Here is a 21412-nt window from a genome sequence, read left to right on the forward strand (position 1 = left end):
ACCTTTGTTCTGACAATCACATTTGTAGTAAAATGCAAAAAATAGTCTCCCATTTGCTTTTCCCTGTAGTTGGCATAAATATCTAGCACATTAGTCAGAATAAAACTGTTGAAAATAACACACAAGGAGAGAGTTAGTTCATCATGAAGTGCCTTGATGTGCCTTCTTTCAGAACTTGTCACTCTGGAAAAAAGTCAGACGTGAACACAATTCTTCTGGCCCCAGTGGATATCTAGAGCCGACAGTGGGGTGGTCCACTCTCAAGAGGCAATTAGAGAATGCATTGTCTGCAGAGGATTTAAGAACAATAATAAAACCAGCTAAAAGTTGGTCTGCTTTATGTTATTACCATGAGCCAGTGATTCTGAACAATATTAGTGTTCACATATTCCTTCCTGAAGGGGTCGTCGGTGTCCTATGTCCACCCTCCTTGTTAAGCCATTGTCTGGCACCCCAAGTGGGGGCAGATGTAGAATAAGCCTCTGACTTTAATATGTAAGAGGTTGTAAAACATTATGAACTGATTCTCTATGTAGGGTAAGGAAGGTCCTATGGATTTTGTCTAACATTGCCACCAGTTCTGTGAATGATCCAACTCATTCTTACAGATCACTTACTGGGCATCAGGCAGTGGCTGGGCTGAAGATACAGTGGTGGGAGATCAGACTCTGTCCTCGCCCTTAGAAAGCTTGTAGGCTAGTAGGGGAGACAAAAATCACACCAGTGATTCCAAGGTTGCAACCATGTTGCGTCTAAGAAGGACCACAGAGGAGATATTTGCCTTGGATAGAGAGGTTTAGGAAGGCCTTTTTAAGGAAGTGGTATGGTAGTTCTTCCAAGATTATTGTTCATACCAGAAACTAAGAAACAAACAAACAAATAATGATAATTTTTGCCCACAAGCAACCAGTTCTGTAATCTCTTAAATCTTTTTTCTTTTTTTGAGACAGAGTCTTGCTCTGTTGCCCGTGCTGGAGTGTGGTGGCGTGATCATAGCTCACCGTAACCTCGAATTGCTGGGCTCAAGCAATCCTCCTGCCTCAGCCTCCCAAGTAGCTAGGACTACAGGTGCATGCCACCACACCTGGCTAATTTTTGTTTTGTTTTGTTTTGGTAGAGATGGGGTCTCCGTGTGTTGCCCAGGCTTTTTGAATATTTAGGGTAAGGTCTACCATAGGGACTGCATCCTAGAGGTTGAGTGTTCCTTATCCAAAATGCTTGGGACCAGAAGTGTTTGGGATTTTGGAATATTTGCGTTGTATATACTTACTGGTCGAGCATGCTAAATCTGAAAATTCAAAACATGAAATGCTCCAATGAGCATTTACTTTGAGCGTCATGTTGGGATTCAGAAAGTTTTGTATTTTGGGGCATGTTGGATTTCAGATTTTTGAATCTGGGTTGCTCAACCTGTATATCCCCCTCTCATAGCACAATGGTTCACTCCAGTGGGCCTGGGACCTGGTTAGAGAACATTCTGCAGCTATGCCAAGGGCCTCCCCTTGATAGCTGTAGGCACTCTCCTTAGATCAGCAGTTCTCGCCCTTCCTTGGTACATTACAGTCGCCTGAGAGCTTTCTAAAAACCACCTGTGTCCAGGCCCCAATTAAAGCAGAATCTTAGAAAGGGAGGGGGTCAGACACCAATATGTTAAAAAAAAAACACACACACACACACACCCCCCAGATGATTCTAATATGCAGCTGGGATAGTGAATTCCTGCCTTAGATGAATGCACTGAATTCCACTTATTCTTGTCATAGTAATTTAAAATTACACATTAAAAATTTCACAATGCAAAGGGATTACAGTGGTGAGAAGTATGCGTGAGTTATTTGTTCACACAAATACACGTGAAGATGATGGTTCGAGAACTTCTTGTACTTTGCATGCTTTTCATTTCTGTGGCATGTAGTGGAAACACAGCAAATGGCTGAAGGATAGAATTTCTTGGACTCTGGAGTCAGGGTGGGTGTTAGAGGACAGGCCATTCCCAGAGCCATGGAAGTTTGATGCAGAGGTAAACATAACGGTTCAATAAAAAAGCAAGTTTCTAGCTTTCTCTCTCCACTTCCAAATCTCCTCAATCCCCCTCTCCTTTCTCTTCCACTGCTACTTTATTTAACTTCATAAATTATGCGGCTTTATATGAAGTCTGTAGCCCCTTTGAGGAAGCACATTCAAATATTAGATAATGGGATTTTTTTCTGTCCTTTAAACACACAAAAAACATTGTGTGCACCTTACATGTAAGTGGAATGAATGTATTTTTGCCACTAATGTTGAAAATATCCTTAGGCATCTGGTGTGTATGAATGTGTATACATAGTACATGCATAATAAACACATTCCACCTTATGAATATTTATATACAAGATACATATATATTGAATATAGACATACATATGTAAATAGTAGCCCTTGAAAATTATATGCAAAGTGTGTTTCCAAGCATATGTATCATAGTGCATCAGGAATATAATAAAGCTACTACCAAGTTTAGCATATTTTGAGGTGGCATTTTCTACAGAGTTGTTTATGGTAGGGTCTACTTACTATCCACGTATGGGTTTTTTCCATCACTTAAATGTTTGTTAAATATCAACTAAAAGTAAGGCACTGGGCATGGCAGAACAAGAAAGATGAAATTGATGTGGTCCCTGCCTTTAAGAGACCTGTACCTCATAGAGTGGCTTAACATTTTGTTATAAAGAATCTAATATTGTCACTGCCCAATGACATCTTCCTACTTTCTTACAACTGCCTTCATTTATGTATGCCACTGCTGCCTTTGCCAGTTGGGATTTAAAATGTGACCCATTTGAGCTATATTAATTTAAACCCTGGCGTAGCTGCAAAGTTGTTCCGATGCAGTAAGAAGAAACATTATTGGTCTCAGTGCCTTGGTAGCCACTGGACATGAAAAACAATTAAACTTTTTTCTCTGTCACATATAGCCAATCCTATAACTGCATTTTTATTTTAGTCTGATTTAGTAGGAAAAAAAGGTACAATAAAAAGGCACCAAGCATGAGGGATGTTATAAATCTCAAAAGTGAACCAAAAGAGAGCAATCTCTTTTCCTCACAAACTTCTTGTAACCTAAATATTACTGACCATGACATTGCACTTCCAAGTTCCATCTAGTTCCCTCCCTGGACTAGGTAGCAGAAGCTTTCTTAAACACAAGCAATACATTCTAAAATGTGCAAAATATGGATCTCTTTCTAAAATGACAAGCCCCAGTATAGCCAGGGAGCTCTGAGTGACACTCATCAGGGCAGATTTTGCTCCATTAAAAGAGAAACAATACATAAGCGTTGTCATCTCTACCACAGTGTATGCTCATTGTTTTCTCCCCCCTCAATCCATATATAACAACAGGTAGTTCTCAGCTGTTCCCTTGGTGCCAGACATGCATTTTATCTAAAGAGACAGCAGACAGAACTACCTGCTGCTTCCTGTGCGGCTCTCCCTGTGTTTCTCTCCTTTTTCCTACTTCACTAGGGCTTTTAAAAATCAGCTGGCAGGGAGCCAGGAGCTCATCATTTTAATGCAGTGTAAAATGGAATATGCATAATTATATGCAAGCCATATGTGAGGGAGACAGCTCAGCTGTGAATTTCAGGAGGCCAGGAAAGAGAGAGCAGTTAGGGCTAAGATGAGATGAGAGCAGAGCGGAGTGCAAGTGTCACCCAAATGAATGGTTTAATGAGTGTGCTGCAGACACACCCCCTTTCACCTACCTCTCTCTTCTCTCCCACTCCAAACCAGAAACCGGTGGAGATTAGAAAGAAGACTGTATGCAAGCGGTATTGCTACTGGGTTCTGTTAATGTCTCCATTTAAACTTCAGCTTTCTTAATTAACAGCGTAGATCAAAATAACCAGTAACTTTTAATGCAGCTTTTAAATTAAATCTATTTTTTTTTTACTGCATTTGATTGAAGAATCATGGTTCTTACCAGATCATCGCTCCTTTTAGATCTTTATTTAAAAATGGAGGGGAATCAGTTTATCTCTAATAGTATTACAATGCAAAATATAATTATGCAGATTGCTTTTCTTATGGCCTTGCTATTAGAATTTTTTAAAAGTGCATTATCTAGAGATTGCTTAAGCATGCCAAAAAGTTTAAACACGTATGTATGTCATATAACCCTAAATGTGCAATGAACAATGCGCACTGAAAAACTAAGGTGGTGGTAATTGCCAACAAAATTATTTGATTTTGGTTTGCTTGTTATTGTTTTAAATATTACACCACAATGAATTTGCATGTTCAAACTAAACAATGTAAAGAAAAATAAATCCCAAATTTTGATACCTAAAAGGCGTACTGCGTATTTAAACAAACTTCTTAATATTGTTGTTATTTCTGGATTCCCGTTTGTTGAATGATCTGAGCTGTTATGCTTTTTAGCTTTTTTTCTTCCATTATTTGTAAGTCCCTAAATAGGCCATTATATTTCCCTTCAGGCTAGAGATGAAGATGGACATGCTGAAAATTTTCCCCAGCAGCACTATGCTAAGGAAACTCCAAGGCTTGCCTTCAAGAATAACTGCGAACTACTTGTAAGAATAACATACTTACAACAAGTCTAGAATGTTACTTTAGCACAGTGAAAACAGTTTTTGAAAGGGTTTGTTCATGATTACATAATTGATGAAATATTATAGTTTTCTGTATAGAGTTCTAAATGCTAATTCTGATGTCACTGAATATTAATTTTAAGATCTCAAATTGTTTGCAAATCTTTTATATCTGATTATAGAGCTTGAATGGCCCTGTCTTTATTAGCTTGTTTTGTTTAGTAGTTTATAAGCAGCCACTTGGAGAATGGCTAGTAAAGTTAAAAATATAGAGAAAGACAGTTGATACATGTAGCTTGGGAAAAAACAACCTCACCCTCACCCCTCCTCCTACGTCCTCATTGTACACTATTTTAGGAGACAACATGGTAATATTTTGTTCTGCTAGAGAAGATAGCAGAATTGACACGCAGTACTCCCTTTAGAATTCAAGTATTCCTCCACTCTCTTGCCAAACTTAATCGTCTCTCCTATGCAGAAGGAGTCAAAGCAGTGACAGGGTGCGGGGATGTTTACAAGTCGTGAGAGGGAGGATATCAGCTGTGACATTGAGACTCTGTTCCAATGCAGGGTTAATTTGCTGTTCATTTTAGCATTTACAGCCAGACAAGATGAAAAGCAAGCAGGAATGCCTATTATATTTCTATTAAATGAATCTGTTGGGACCTAATGTTCTTGATTAGCTTTTGAAAATGAGTGCTCTGCAATGCATTTTCTGTTTACCTAAAGTAAACAGAGAATGAATTGTCATTTATTTAGAGATTCAAACACTCCTTTTGAAAATGAAGCTTTTTGAGGGATCTAGCTATGTTGTCCCTAAATGTTCTTTTCTTTTCAGTTGCATTAAAGCAAAACATTTGCTCCAACTAAGTGAAAACACTGAAAGAGAATGAGGAAGCTCAGTTGTTACATTTTGAGGTAGTCTAATTTCTGTTTAGTTTTTTGGCCGAATATAGTACAGCTCTGCCAGGTCTCTGCATTAGGAAATCCCACATGTAACAGTCTTTGGATTTAGCTCTGATACCAACTGTTCATTAAAAACAAAGTGTCCAAAGAGCAGGAGAAGAGACAAAAATACGGTTCTTACCCATTCTAGCCGCAGTAGCTACATGTTGACAGCAAGAACCTCCTTTTCCCCCTCCACAGTCTGCACAGTTACAATTACACTACTCATTCTGTGTGTGTAGTCCCTTGACCAACAAATCCACAGGCAAATATGCTGCTTATAAATGTAATTTTTTTCTGAAGTTTTAACTTACGTTATGTTTTTATCTTAGGACTCTTAAACTTCCAGGACTGCTAGCATTACCTATTCTGAGGAAACCCTTTTTGTTCATTTAGGTTTTAATGTTTGTCTCTGTAACTATGATTATTCAGCAGAAGACCACAGAGGCCCTCATGCTGTGTTTTGGTATCAGAATGCTTTGGGGTAGCTTACTTCTTTTTAGAGAAATTGGTAAAAGTAACATGCCGTATTTAATTTTTGTCTATTTGTTGGAAAAATGAACATGCTTGAGTCCTGGTTGTGGTCAGTTTATACTGGAGGAAGCAAAACATATATGTGAACATCGTTTTTAGCTGTCTTTAGAGAAAATAGATGTTTTGTCATTGCTGTGCTTAAACACATTGTTGTGTTGGCAGTAGTTTTGAGCAATTTGGTACAATCTTCGTCCTTCTAGTCACTGTTAGAAATGCTTTATTTTGGTCAGTATACTTTCCTGTGATAAAAGAAAAGGAATAAAAAGAAAACATAAGTAAGCTTATTTCTCCAAGGAGAAATTTAATTTTTTTCAGCTGTAAGGAAAGTGATGGTGTTTGGCTGGTTATGAAGCCCTGAGAAGTTATGTTTCTATATGAAAAAGACTTGTTCATTCATAAGAAAGAAATAGGAAATCCTTGGAGTTTTCTTAGTGCAACTTAGAGCATATTTTTAAAGAATCTGTCAGAGAAGATTGCAAGCTCCACTCCAAAGTGCGTTTTTAGCTGAAGGGTGGTTCTGTCATCTTCTTGCATGGATTGCTGCAAGAGCAGTAGCCAGTTTAGAAAGCATGGGAGCTCTGGAGAAAGCACTGAGGGCACAGGGTGCTTCCGGGCCCCCAGATGATCAGGAGCACGTGGCTGGACGACTAGTCCTCTGTGCCACAGACACTGACAGAAAGTGCCCTGGCCAGGTAGATGGGACATTGCATTGACTTTATTACTGACTCTCTAATGTCTCTGCCCACTCCCCACCCTCACATGCCTGTTTCTTGGAAGAGGAAGGAATATTAAGTAACTTAAACAAAAGCAAAGCAAAATCGATGCCCGGAATACACAAGTATGTGTAATCAGAAGGCACTGACAAAGAAAGCATTGGCTGATAGAAAAATCTGCTATGCAACTGTAGATTTCCTGTAGGGTACTGATTTTTCCATTTAAATCCCAAACTGTGATATGTGCCTTCACACTTAATGTACAACACAGATGACTAGATATTTAGCTCTGTGGCCAAGATCCTTTAGTTGGTGACTGTGCAGCAGTTTCCTTATGCTTTTTATTAATTTTGAAAATGAAAGGCTGTCAAGATGAGTGACATTAGATAAAACGAGTACTATTTGATATGTCACAATTCAGTGTGGCCCCACCTACCTCTTCATAGATAGTCATGCACACTTGCAGGCATGCACACACATGTGAACACACACACACGGGTATTTTGCTGGCATATCTAAGTTTATGACTAAAGAAAACTTTTAATAAAAGAAAATGTAGGAAATTTATATCACGTTAACACTGTAGCAGCCTGGTTTATAAGAGCCTGGAAAAGGGAACATTTAGAGCCAGCCATGGGTGAGACTAGCCCTTGCCCCAAATTCCAATTCCATTCTTGGTCCCTTTATCATTACTGCCTCTTTCTTCTGGGACTAGAAGGCTTCTCATTTCCTCTATTCAAATGCTCTTATCTCTGGCGAGAGGTGGGGTCAGAGCTAGAATGAGGAGGACCATAAGCATGTTATGAGCTCACTCTTTCTCCTCAGCCACGACTTTCTCAATTTTTGAAAGCCCACTGAGAGTAAGACCTTGCAGAAATATAGCATAAGCTGGGTCATTGGAGGGGAAAGACCTCTAGTGAGAAGAAGAGGAACATTGAGAGGGTTTTGAGAAGGAACTAAAGACTCCTGAACCTACTCCCCAAGTTTTCAAAAGACCAGTCCAGAGAACATCCCTGTGTTCAGGAAGAAGGTCAAAATATAACCAAAGAATAACAGCAACTGATGGAGTATTATTTGGTTGGAAAAAAAGCCAGGCTTAGGAAGTTTGAAAGGGGAACTAAGAGAAAGGAAACTCAGGGGGGTAAAATCAGCCTGTCTCTCTCAGTTCCAGATTCCTGAGTCATCACCTAGACAACATCTGAATCCCTTTGGCTTTTCCTGAGGCTGTTAGGGGTGAGGGTTTTGCAGAGGGAAAGGGAGGGAGCTCACAGCTGGAAGGTGAAATAAAAATAGCATCAGGGAAGAATTCTTACTGGTCACTTACAATGCCAGTGTAGGGAGAATATGAAAACTACTTTAGTTTTATGGCTGTGTGATCAGAAGTGATGAGGAGAAGAGATGCTTAGGCTATTTTTCTGTGGGCTGATTTTTCCATTTCATTTCCTTGTGGATGTAGACAGGTGGATTATAAGAGTTGCATGTAGTCCTTAGGCAGTAGAAATACCCCGTGCTAATCCACGGCTCAATAAACATGGCATTATTGAGCATCTTCTATGTACAAGGCATTGTACTAGACAGTGCAGGTAGGGACACAACATAGAAAAAGACACAGTCCCTTCCCTGAAGGAGCATGCAATTCAGTAGGAGAAATAAGGCACATACAGTATCATAGTCGTCAAACATGTGGGCTCTCAGGTCTTGCCCCAGCTGGACTTTATACACTGTCATCCTGGTGGTATAGCTAAGGATCATAGGCACAAAGGCTTAACATTTATTGTAACGTGTCTGATATCACATGACACTTTTGGATCCCTGTTTCACTCCCTTGGACCTCTCTGAGCTTCAGATCTTTTGTAAAATGTGATAATAAAAGGAAATAACCTCAGAGCATATCATAAAGATGGAAAATGATGACATATTTAAAGACCCAGGCACATAGTAAGCACTCAGTATATATTAGCTGCTGTTATTATCATCTTCTTATAGTCATGATTGTTATTACACAGTGAGCTGTGCCCAAAAAGAGCGCTAGCAAAGTTCTTGGAGTACAGAGGAGGAAGAGATTGTTTCTTTATGCAGTCATTAAAAACTTAACAAGGGAAGATACCTTTGATCCAGGCCTTTCATGGATTGGATTTAGATAGTTGCCAGGAAGTGTAAGGGAAGGGGGTGTTCCCAGCAGAGGAAAATAGCACAGGCATGGAAGTGGGAAAGTATGGGCCAGGTGCACTGCACCCAGGTTAGTATCTAGGTTGGCCAAGTGTAGAGTACCTGAAGGCTAAGGGGTGAACAGGCAGGAAGTCCCATAAGCAGGGGTCTCAATAACTGACACTATCCTATCGAGTCTGGATTTTAGTAATTCTGCTTCATGGGAATTCCTAGCACTTCTGTGGATTAAAAACATTATTATGGAAAATTTCTAAGCATACAAAATTAAAGTAGTGGGAGTCATATAATGAACCACCATGTACCTTTCACCTAGCTTCAACAATTATCAACTCAGGACTAATCATGCTTCATTTTCCTTCCCCACACCCCCTCCCACTTTTTTTGCTGTACTGTTCTGAAGTGTGTATGCTTTTGTGAGGGACAGATTTGGTTTTTTGGTGTTCTGCTTTGTTTTTTTTTTTTTTTTTGTAAAATCTTTAGGAACCTTCTTCTCTGGCTAGAAAGAATCCATTGATACTAATTAAACTGGGAATTGGAGCTTTGGGACAATGCATACATAAAACAAATGACTCTTGGTTATATATTGTGCTTTTCTTTTCCTGCTAAACACAACCTTGGTAAAGCTTGGCCAATCAGACCCAGTTTTAAAAGCCCTTAAAGTGAAAGACACATCACAGTGCCAGTGATGACTTGAACTTTATTTACTCTCAGGCCCCTGGTTCTAAGTGTATTCATTTAAAAACAAGATTGGATGTCTTTGCAACCCAGCCCAACTCACCAGTACATGTTAGTCTCTCACAGTAGTGAGGGGAAATTCTGGATGGCTGCCACATATTAGCCATTGCTAGAACTTTTCTGCTAGATCATGAAAATATAACAAGGACCCCTGAAAGGTAATAGAAACTGCCCTGTTTCATTTGAAACTTAATAGATGTCTCAGAATAGGTGCAATCGACCAAAGACCCTCCCCTTAATGCTTTTGGTCTAATGAAAGCCAGATTTACGCCCCAGCTCAACATGAATTTACATACTATTGCTTTGATGTTACAGCTGAGCAGCACAGGCACTGAAAATTAAAATCATGATGACACACTGGAACTCACATCACATCAAACAAAACATCATATGATGTATGCATACATTGTATACTGTGTACCAGTTTCCTGAAATAGTCACTGCAATAGCCCCACAGGTGTAAAATAACCAGAAAATCCCAGGGGGACTGGCTGCTGTCTAGAGAAACTTAGCCTGTCTCACCATTTTTTTTTCCCCAGCCATCTTCCAGATCCCTTTAGTTTGTGGTTATTCCTGTATTTCTGTAGTTTCCTAAACTATCTTGGAAAAATAGAACTTTCCAGAAATAAAAGTCACAATCTTAGACTAAGCAAGAGGCAGTTCTGATAGAGGTGGCATAATTATGCTCTCCAGCAAGACCATCTAGACTTTAATACAGGCAGAAGGGATGGATTCCACTTGAGTCATATTTCATCTGCACATTCCTCTGTTCCCATCTGTGCTGGTGTTTCACCTTCTTCTCCAGCTTTGTCTGCCACTTTCCTCTCACTCTTCAGCCTGTTGGCTCCCATTTCTGCCATAGTCTTGTAGTTCAGGTCCTTTCACTTTTCCTGTATAAAGACCCTCTTGACCACAGTTGACCATCTCCCCTCCTTTCCCATGCATGCAAACTCTATTTTACCTCTCTTTGTAATTCCATTATTTGAGAGAAAAGCCACATGAGGGAGGGCTAGAGTTGCTCAGCTTCTGCTCTGATATAGGGGCCTTATTGGGGGACGGAGTCTTGATTTGGCAGGCTCTCCTTTCCAGAGCATGGGGGATCTTTGCCCTTCAGATTTCAGAGCCATTGCCTACAAATGTCAGAGGTATAATGGTTTGGTTTTCATGCTGGCTTCTCACACAGTCCATCACAGTGATTCTTGGAGCCAGAGGGAGGTATGGAAGACTGTGTGTTCTCCAAGGGAGGCACTGTGGTCTGGTGGATAGGAGTGGGAGTCCCAATCCTTTCTGCGCAGATGTGCTAGCTGTGCACCCTGGGCAAGTTTCTCACTCTCCTGAGCCTCAGCGTCTTTATCAATATGACGAGGATAAATACAGCACCTGCCTACCTCATGGGGTTGTTTCAGCAGTCGATGAGATCATGTATATGAAGCATTTAGTATACCTAGCACCTAATAAAAGCTCAACAACCAGTAGTCTTATTACTAACAAAATGGAGCTAGAAGGATGCATTAGTTTAAACAAAATCTTGAGGCAGATACTGGGAGTACCTGTCTTTATTCTTCAACTTGAGTCTCCTCCCAGTTTGTTTGGATAAAAACTCAAATGTAATATTTTTAATTTGGGTAAAAGAACTTCTGAGAAACGGTTGAACATCTATCCACTTGCCTTTTTATGCCTAGGGAACTAGAGATACTTGTTGGTGGCATCGCAAATGTTGCTGACTTATGAAGTACTGCAATATCTGAATACCTTTTTGTAGGATAATCTAAAATTTCCAAAAAATAGTATAGTGTTGTAGTGAAGAACTTGGACTCTTAAGCCAGATTATTTTGTTCAGATTCAGAAATCCCCTCCACTCCACCCACTGGCTGTGTAGCCTTGCCCAAATCACTGAATCTCTGTGTGTCTGCGTCCTGGTGTGTGAAATGAGGACAATAGTAGCTATTGGGTAGGGTTGGCCTGTGGTCTAAGTGATGACTGCCTGTAAGGTGTTTAGAACAGTATTTGGTAAACAACTGGCACTCAATCAGTGTTGCAGTGATTATGATTATTTATTCCAAGGTTGCTTGCTTTCCAGTACATCATAGACTACTACTTGACCAAATTTACTAGCAATAGAGTACCTGAAAGTTTTACATATGCACATTTGCATGAAAAACCCACAAAATTTCCTTTCGAACAATGAAGGGGACAGCACAAAGATAATTCTTGGCACTAAGCTTTAAAAAAAAAAAAAAAGACTCAAGGAAAACTCTCTACATGGTCCCAGACCTCTTCATTCTGCCTAACCATTTAATAGTAAAATTTTTAAAGTTAAAATATGCAACTAAGAACATAAATGCAAAGCAAAGGAAAAAGATGTAATTTACACGAGCCATATCTGCCATAGCAAATGGATGTGCCTCTGATACTGTGCTAAGGGAGGAAGGAGAAAAGAAATCCTCCTTTGTGAGGCACCTCCAGTGAACGAGCACTGTGATCTGTCTGTATAGACCCTTTTAAGGCCCTTTATTCTCACCGTAACTTTTCTAAGTAGATATTGCTGTTTCCATTTTAGAAGTGAGGAAATTAAAATGCAGAGATGGGATACTCCGTGCTCTGGGGGAGGGCAGGAGGCCCAGTGAGCAGGCACAGAGCTGGAGCTTGACCCACATCTCTGACCACACACCCATGCTTGTGCTCAGGCCAACACATGCCGCTGCCTTCTCAGGGTAGGGGCCAGGTCTTACACATTTTTACATTCCAGGGCCAGAGAAGGAGTGCAGTCTATGATTGTGGAATGAAGGGATTAAGAAATTAATTCAGAATGACTCTTTCTAGTTTCTTTATAGTAACAATTCTGTGGTAGAATTCTGAAGCCAGAAAGAACATCTATGGGGAATGTTAGGAAGGGCAATTTATTCAGAAAGTCATGGCAATGTTTGCGGATTCCCAGTGCATAATAAATTGTGGGGAACAGAGCCAAGGTATATAGTTTTTAATTTGGTAGACTTGGGACATTAAAAGAACAGCTGTAGACTACAGAAAATATATTTTTCAATATGATACAAACATTCGAGTGTCTTTTTAAAAATCTGACTGCTATAGATTTTGATCCTTTTTTTTTTTTTTTTGTTAGGATCACTAAGGCTATTTAAAAAAAGCTTGAACTATTTTGGTTTGTTAGGGTTGTATTCCTTAGAGTGAATGGATCTATTTCTTTTGAGATTTCTGGCCATAAATTAGCCTATGGGAGTCAGTCATATTCTCCTTTATTGTTTTAATTACTAGAACTGAACAATTGCTTAAAATATCAAGGAGAATTCACCTCCAGTGGCTTCAAGGAAACTATAGATCATATATCAAGCAAAACCAGGAAATCAGATAGGATATCAGTTATCAATATTAAAATGTACCAGTAACCAGCCAGAACTAATATTAATCATATTCAGTCATGTGCTTAGTTTATGGTTAGAAGAACAAGCTAATGAAAGTCTCTTGAGAGGAAAAGGGAAAGAGTATAAAAAATACTTGAAGTGGAGAAGAATGACATATGTGAGTAATAAGAGAGGCAAGAAATTAGAGATGGGAGGACTGGTAAGGGAATTTTAAAAGGGAAGAAGGAAGATAGCAGCCCATGGTTAAGCTTCAAATAAGCAGGTTCAGGAAAACCAGATTCTTCAAAATAATGTATTTCATTGCATTTTGGCTTAAAATATTTTTCCTAATTGTATTTTTTGCACACTTCTTACTCTTTTTGTCTCTTCCTGGAGAGCTACATGCTACCAGGAACTGAGACTTTTGCTAGAGAACAGTACTCATTCTCTTTTAATTCCAGATGAGTCTGCCCTGGCCGAGAGCTTTGTGTGTCAAGAGCCTTGTCTCTCTCATTCATTGCTGGATCCCTAAGAACCATGCTTAGCTCACACCATTTTTCATGAATTCTGAGATGCACTTTCCCCCCTAACATTTTAATATCTCAGAAATGGGAGTCATATATTACAATTGATGACCTGTCATTGTTTAATTGCCAGTGTTTTTTTTTTTCCTGGTGGTATTAAAATAGTGGCATTGTAACAACCAATGGTGATATAGATTCAATGAACCATGGAGGTGGACGCTTAAGAATTATTTGTTGAATGAATGTATGCAATAACATATCTCCCTGGTTCTAGTTCAGGTAAAAATGAAATGCTTATGAGTTGGTTCTGGATTGTATTTCTGCCGCCGGTGAGGCAGGGTAGAGGTTGGCCTCTGGCTATCTTGGCTGAGCATTTTAATGCTGTTCACTTTTCCTTGAGTGGAGCTGATAGATGGCTTGTTCATTCTTGCAAGTGAAATGTTAAATCAATTAAGACATACCCCAGATAAGCTGAGTTTAAAATAAGAAACTTTACTTTTGCCTTAATTTTCCAGAAAATTGCTTTTTCTATTTTGGATTGCATATCCATCAATATTTCTCTTGAAAATTCATGGAGATACATAGGTAGATGAGCAATAATCTCTTTCTCTGTCTCTCTCAATAAAACAAGCTATAGATTTCATTAGGATAAAGTATGTTTCTATAGATTATGATGCCCTTATCCATCACCACCACCGCCACCATCTCTTAGAGAGCTTCCCAACCTACAGAAGAGACAAAGTATATATAGGTATATTATCTATACTTTAGAATTTCATAATCCACATTCAGTATATCAGATTATATAGAAGTTATGCCTCAGACTTAACCATGTGAAGTACTCTGCTGTTTTTTGGTGTTCTGATCTCATTTTAGTTTGGTTTCCTTTGAATGGAAAATTTGAACCTGATTTTGATATTGGAGCAGGATGTGCTATTTGTTTCTCTATGTGAACAGGGAGGGGAAAAGAAACACATGAACATTTTTAAATGGCAAAGCCAGAGATGGGAAGGGAGGCAATATTGAACATGTGCTAGGATAAGGCTTTTATATAAAAAGTGTTCAGATATTAAGATATGTGAAATATTTGGGGCCCTTCATTAGATAGCTATTCCAATCAGTGATGCTTTTAAGTTCCAAATTGTCTGGTAATTGTGTAAAGACGCTCCAGTGAAACACCATTTTTGGCTTAGGGAAATATTTATGTACTTACCAGATAGCTTGAATTTTGAAAATATAGCTACACATATAAAATACAATATATGAGGGCAGATTTATATATCCCATGTAGAAATGTGGGTATTTATATATAGGAAAAGGAAAATAAACTAGCATTACTGAAGTATTTATGAGTTTATGGCATTTAACTCATCTCAAACATTTATGCAGTATTTTTTCTATACTAATTTAATGTTTATATATGAATACATAAAAATAAATAACATGGAAAAATTAAGTTGTAATGGAATTTTTATTTTCGTTTTTCCTTAGCCTTCATGCATTTTGATTTTTAAACAATGTTCTGACTGTCATCAAATCAGCCGAGTTGAAAATTGAGCTGCATCAATGGAGACAGCCGGTCTTGATAATTCAAACCAAAAAGAGCTTTTCTCGAGGGATATTCTCTCCCTGGTTTATTTGGTCTGAATTGTTTCTCGTAGCTCTAATTTATTCTTTTGTATACACTGCATGAAGACAATGTCTATAGAGATTTAAAGCCTTAAAAAAAATCTGGGTATTTAATGTCATGGACACATCTCAAAAAGTGGAATTCACATGAGAGCAGGTGGTTATGGGGTGTGTGTGTGTTACCCAGATTTTGAAGACATTTGTCTTTCAATCGACATGCATTTATTAGATACCTGCTGTCTCCCCAGGGCTGGGCTTAAAAGTCATGTGTTGCAGTGCAAACAAAGTATAATGTAAAATGTGCATCCTTTTCATAAGAAGTTTACAAATTTGGGCCAGACAAAGAGAACTTTAAAAAAAAAGTTTACAAACTATGCTTATATGAACAATCTACTTCCAGTGTATAATAAAGTGCCAGATGGGGTGGCATGGTAACTAGACAATAGGAATACGTATTAAAATATGTATGTGTGCAATAAGGAAGTAAAGGCCGTTTAATAGGAAAGAAATGATGGCCTGGAGTCATCAGGAATAGGTCCTTGGAAGAGATGAAGGTTGGGCTGGCCCTTGGAGGGTGCGAGGCGATGGAAGGGCATCCCAGAGAAAGAGAAGATGTGGAATGATGATGAGAGGGGTGCGCATCATGCATATGGGGGCCAGTTGGGAGACTGCCTGTGCTAGCATCATTCTGTGAGTGGCAAGGATAAAATGAATTCGGTAGGTTGTGGTCAGATAATAAAAACAGTGACAGCCAAACAGCTAATTTTACATTTGGTGTTTTGGCTATAGGGATCTCTGTTAGGTACCTGAGCCAGGAAGTACTGTTATGAAAGCACTGCTTTCATGGGTTGGAGGAGGGGAGCAGGGAGACTTCTAGAAGGCAGTTAGAACAGTCCAGGCACCCTGTGATGAGGACAAAGACTTCTAACAGCTGGAAAGGCAAGAAAGTGACTCTGCAAATGACTGTCCAAAAATATTGGTCATCAAGTTTTTATGATCATCTTAATATAAATAACTGGCAAAGATTTCATCTCAAGCCAATTTTCCTGTAAATTTAGATTTTGGATAACAGTCTTAAGTAGCTAGTTGTGTGCAGTGGGAAAAACAAGATCAAAGTGGAAGCAAGAAACTGAAGTTTAAAAATATTTGTGATCCAGAGTGATTCAGGGATCAGTACGATTTAAACTATAAAAATGCGAAGTAGGAACGAAAGATTCTTAAATGTGGATAAAGTCTCCAGTACAAGGAATGAACAACCCCTTCCCCCTGACAATAGCATAGAGACCATGTAGTGTACATACCCTGGAATCACTTCCTGCCTATGTGGGTTACTGGCTTTGTGGCTTTGAGATGGTCAGTTTCTGCATCTGTAAAACAGAAAGAATAACTGTATGTGCCATTTAGGGTTGCTGTAAAAGCTAAATGAGGTAATATATATAGTGTGCTTGTCATTTAGCAAGTGCTCAATAAAATATAACTAATAAAGATAAATCCTTTTGTACTCAACTTTTTTAAGAGAAAGAAGGAAATACTAACAAATAAAACTCATATGAGTAGTCCGAATCCATTTTTTAAAAATGAACCATCTTATGATATACAGCTTTCGGTCATATGCATTCAGCTTATTCTTTACACTTTGCACATGTATAGGACTCTAGACAGAGAACTGGTATTTATCCGATTATAATCCTAAATATTTTCAAGATCTTCAAAGAAAAAATATTTAATTTGCTGGGTTTATAAAGGTAGAACATTGGATTAATATAAGATGATTTTTGAGAAAAAAAAAGGAGGTTGCTAACTCCCAAATTAAATTTCTTAAAATCCTACATTTCTTAATTTTTCTAATTACCTGACCATTTAAAATCTTGACTTTCTTTTGGAAGTGAACACAACCACCTACTTTTTGGGGTCATCTTTTTTGTTCATATGCTGATAAGTTTCAGAATATATCAATTAGGCACTTATTATTGATTTGATAAATTAGTTTTCCTTTGTTCTGGCTTAGATGTCTGGAATACATTTGGGACTTGTTTCAGTTGTAAAAATGAACAAACAAACAAAAATCCACAAGAATGTGGGCAAAATGTCATTTAGTCAGAACTCAAGTGCATCTCCCCTTGATTAGAGCTCCTCTTTGAAATAGCTGGGTTGCCCATACACAGATTATCAAGGTCATGTTCAAGATTAAAATGAGCTGTGGGACAATAAGCTGCCTATTATGGTAAGAAAACATGCAAACAGAAATTGAGACCTAATGTCTTTCCTCTGTCCTGGCTTTTTTCTTTCTGAGCCTAATATACCTATTTTGTCTAATTTAGTTTTAGCTTTAGTTATGCTTTCTAAAATTACAATGTGTGTGAGGATTGGAATTTTTCTCTTCCAACAGGAATTAGGGTCTATGTAAAATGCCTTTCCTCCTACGGGAATGGGAAGAGCCACATACCTCCTTACATGCTGTGCCTGGTCAAGGCTGCAGTGTGGAGCCTCTCACAGGGCCCATGATGTGAATGTGCCTCCAGGATGCAGTGGCCCTGCAGTCTTGCTGCTAGGAGACTGGTTCTCACTTCATTCGAGTGTTAGCCCCTGCAAACAATGACAATACAAGGATTACTTTTTAGATGATGAAACTAACCATGCAAAGTTATGTTTAGATTTTGAAGTATGGGTTTAAAAATATATATGTGGTTGAATCTACTGTTAAAAAAAAAAAGACCAAAATTCATGGGTTTACATTTTAAGTTTTCTATCGCAAGAAAGAAATGACAGGACTGTTAAGGACACTGATGGTTGGAGCTGAAGCCTGAGGATAAAGGCCTTGGAATCAGTTCTCCTTCAGTATCAGCTGCCATAATCATCAGCTCTTTGGTTTATCCTGGCCAAGATATTAGTTTCCATAAATTAGAGAACTTTATGCAAGTGCCATATACCATCATGCTTACCACAGAATCCATATTATCAATGCCGTCTATCTAGTCAGCAAGCTTTTATTGGGTGCCTACTATATGCAGGGCACAAAATCATTTTGGATGGGCATGAAATGAACTAGATTTTTACAGATTTCTACCCCTCGTTTTTACAAGATCATTATATACTTTATATTATAAATTATATAGAGTTATATTGTTAAATTATATAATGTGTATAAAATAATCTTAATAAAGCCTTTGAATAGACACTCAAGAAATGTTGGCTGTATGAATGAATGAACAAACCATACCGGTGTGGCTCTCTATTGGCAATTTTCCCCAATCGGCTCAGACTCCAAGGTCTCTCCTATGTCTAGGGAGTTGTCAGGAATGTCTGGAATGCGGCAGCATTGGCTCAGTTGAGTTCCTCTCTGACATTATTTCTGAGTTGCGGAGTTTCTTGGGCAGAATGAATAGAAGCAGAAGCTGTGGCAGCCACCTATGGGCTCTGACAGCTCTCTGTGGCCCCATCCCTAAACTACGGCACATCTCATCCTCTTCCCATACCCCAATAGCCCAGGTTTGTTTCCCATATGAGAGTAGGGCCTGGAAAGAATTTTCTCCAATTTGCTCTCAACTCCCCATATTCATGTGTATGTTTGAATTTAGCTACTAGAGAAGGTATCAAATATTGTAGAAAGACATTAGGTTTAAAAATAAGTGTTTGTCATCTTTCTGAAACTATTTAGATTAAATTTTAAATGCAAGAAACACTTTCGAAATTACTTTGGAAACACAACTCCATTCCTAAATTTAAGTGTCACATTTGTCCTGGCTGGTCCAGCAGTGCAGGCCAGTGCCTCCAGAGCCTCTTTCCCCTTCTGTCTCTTCCTCTCTCTGTGTGTGATTTCCACACAGAATGTCAGTGGGTCCAATATAGTTTTCTCTGGAACCCCGATTCCACTAAATTGACCCCATAGAATAATCATACTTCTTTTTGAAATGGAACTATACAAAGTCTTGAATTTTATTACAGAATTTAATACCAATAATTACTTAAAATTTAATGAATTTCACTACTGACTTAATTGCTTTTGAGTAGTTCCACTTAATTTATTAAAGAGAAGCAAGGACATATTCATTTAATGAGCAGCAGAAGTCTTGCCCTCACATCTACCTACATTCTCTTTTCAATTAATCAATTATAGTCCAATGGTGTGTAATTACACATTAAGAAAGTTATTGGATAGCTCAGCATGCCTGTCCCAGGAGGCTCATGAATACACTACTATAACACACCTGTAATGACCTGTGCTCAGCTCTGCAAATTATACTCATTGCTCTCTCTCTTTCTCTTTTTTTCCGAAATTAAGATGAGAGCAATTTCCATTAACTTTTTGAGTCACATCTAGTCCACATGATATAGAGAAAGGGTAAAAGAAAGACTGAAACAGAAGTAAAAATGGAAGAAAAAGATTTGATCTGCAATTATAAGTAATCTGCCTTTTGAAATTAGCTTCCTGAGACTCAGTCCTGATTGGAGAACTATTGCAGTGTTTCAGAGGAGCAGGGGCTGTCTATCCGAGCAGTGTCTCCTGAATCATACTGAATACTTGAGAAAATCAGACCAGCTTTATTTGAACTCAAATAGTGACTTGCTTCTCAGCTTCCTTCAATCTCCTGATGAGAGAAATAGGAAAACAGGAAAACCTTTTGAAATCACATTCAGGCAAATTTGCTTGGCTTGTTTCAAATCAAACCAAAGTCTGGAACTGATCCCCATGCAGGAGCGCTAAGCCTCTGCATAGCAACTAAGCCGCGTTAAAAAAAAAAAAAAAAAAAAAAAAGGAAAGGGAAAGGAAAGAAAGAAGGAGGAGAATCCACTAAAAAGGCAACACAAAGAGCAAATTTTACTTCATTAATGGCCTAAAGGCTCAGGTTATGTGAAGGGGTCTATTCCAGTTATGTCCTGATTTATGCTAAACCAGTAAAACCCAACAAGAACCTCTTAATCCAAATTACATAGTCAGAGACATTCTAAATGCCTAAACCAACCAAGCGATTTTAAGCAAAATAAGCTTTTGATGTCTGCACAACTCAAAACTCAAGAAGCAATCTGTTGACATTTTCAGCAAATGCTAACTTAGTCTGAGACAGAGGCAGCAGTGGGCTTCTTCACAATATTCTTCTGGGTAAAGTGATTCTTCTCCCCTTCCCTCCCCCTTCCCCCACAAAAAAAATCCCTGCTTCCATTATCTGTTTACTGAGGTACTGACAAGGGCAGATCTACTGTGATTAATGGCTGTCCATCAGAATAGAAAGAAGGATACATTGATACTCAGCTAGCAGATGCTCATGAACATGCAAATGAATGTGGTAAGCCTTCCTGGTCAGAAAGGATTTGCTTTGTTGATGTTTTAAACTCTGCAGCCAATTTTGGGCATTTTGTGTGCTGTTTTCCCTGCTACGGCCACTGGCCATGGACACTCCACTGACACTTGGGCAAAGCCTGCCTCCCAGTGTGCCTTCTGGGGATGCCCTGAATGGAGAATGGGTGTCAGTGGCAGCGATACCCCGTGTACTTTCAAGGTGTGTCCTTTCCTGGCACTCCTGGCCTGTCGGGACAAATGTCTCTGCCCAAGGGGCTGTCTTCCTGTGTGGGCTACGTTTGTGGCATCTCATGGGCCTCCATGGGGTTGAATTGTAAATAGTGGCCGCCACATAAAACATGCCATCTGTACCCCTGTGGGTAGCAGGATGGAACACAAAAAAGATTTATTCCAGGAATATGAACTGATGTTTACAGACATGCCAGGACTGACTTTTAAAACACAGTGGAAAACTGTCTCAAAAGCAGCTTAAGTACCATGTAATGGAAGCCCCCCAAAAAGTACCTTGGGGGCATGAAGGAAGCCTCTATGTTCAGAGAGATGCACTAAGTTAGCATATCCATGGCTGGCCCCGTTTCCCTGAGGTGTGAGATACCATGAGGTCTCATCGTAAGTTTCTGAGAAAGCAGGGCTAGACTCAGAGGGTGCCTGTGGCTCTCATGCTTTGGGGACCTAGAGTTCCCCAAATCCCCAGCCCCTGCAATAATGTTCAGAAAATGAAGGGGAAGGAAATAACTTTGGATTGAGCAATTGGATCTCCATGGGAAAGTTTTATTTCCTGGCTCGGACTCAGGGCTGTACTGGGGGCATCCTTTGTTGGTGGCATTATACTCACAGGCAGACATGGGCACCTTGGCTATCATGTGATGACCATATGTCCCAAGATTTGCACACCCTTTTCTGTTTCACCTAT

At 39.1% G+C, this 21412-nt stretch overlaps 1 protein-coding gene across 3 annotated transcripts in view; it reads left to right on the forward strand.

The window, feature by feature from the left end:
* The window catches only part of SOBP (sine oculis binding protein homolog), a 145486-nt gene that overhangs the window by 92609 nt on the left and 31465 nt on the right, over window positions 1-21412 (forward strand). For 2 of the 3 annotated variants that reach the window (XM_063666486.1, XM_054491551.2), the window contains one exon: window positions 4479-4574. The exons of the other annotated variant lie outside the window; for it this stretch is intronic. In XM_063666486.1, the coding sequence (XP_063522556.1) occupies window positions 4479-4574 (96 nt within the window). The remainder of the gene's footprint in view (window positions 1-4478; window positions 4575-21412) is intronic. 3 annotated transcript variants of the gene reach the window in all.

This window comes from Pongo pygmaeus, chromosome 5 (assembly GCF_028885625.2).
Source record: "Pongo pygmaeus isolate AG05252 chromosome 5, NHGRI_mPonPyg2-v2.0_pri, whole genome shotgun sequence".
In the NCBI taxonomy this organism is placed as follows: domain Eukaryota; kingdom Metazoa; phylum Chordata; class Mammalia; order Primates; family Hominidae; genus Pongo; species Pongo pygmaeus.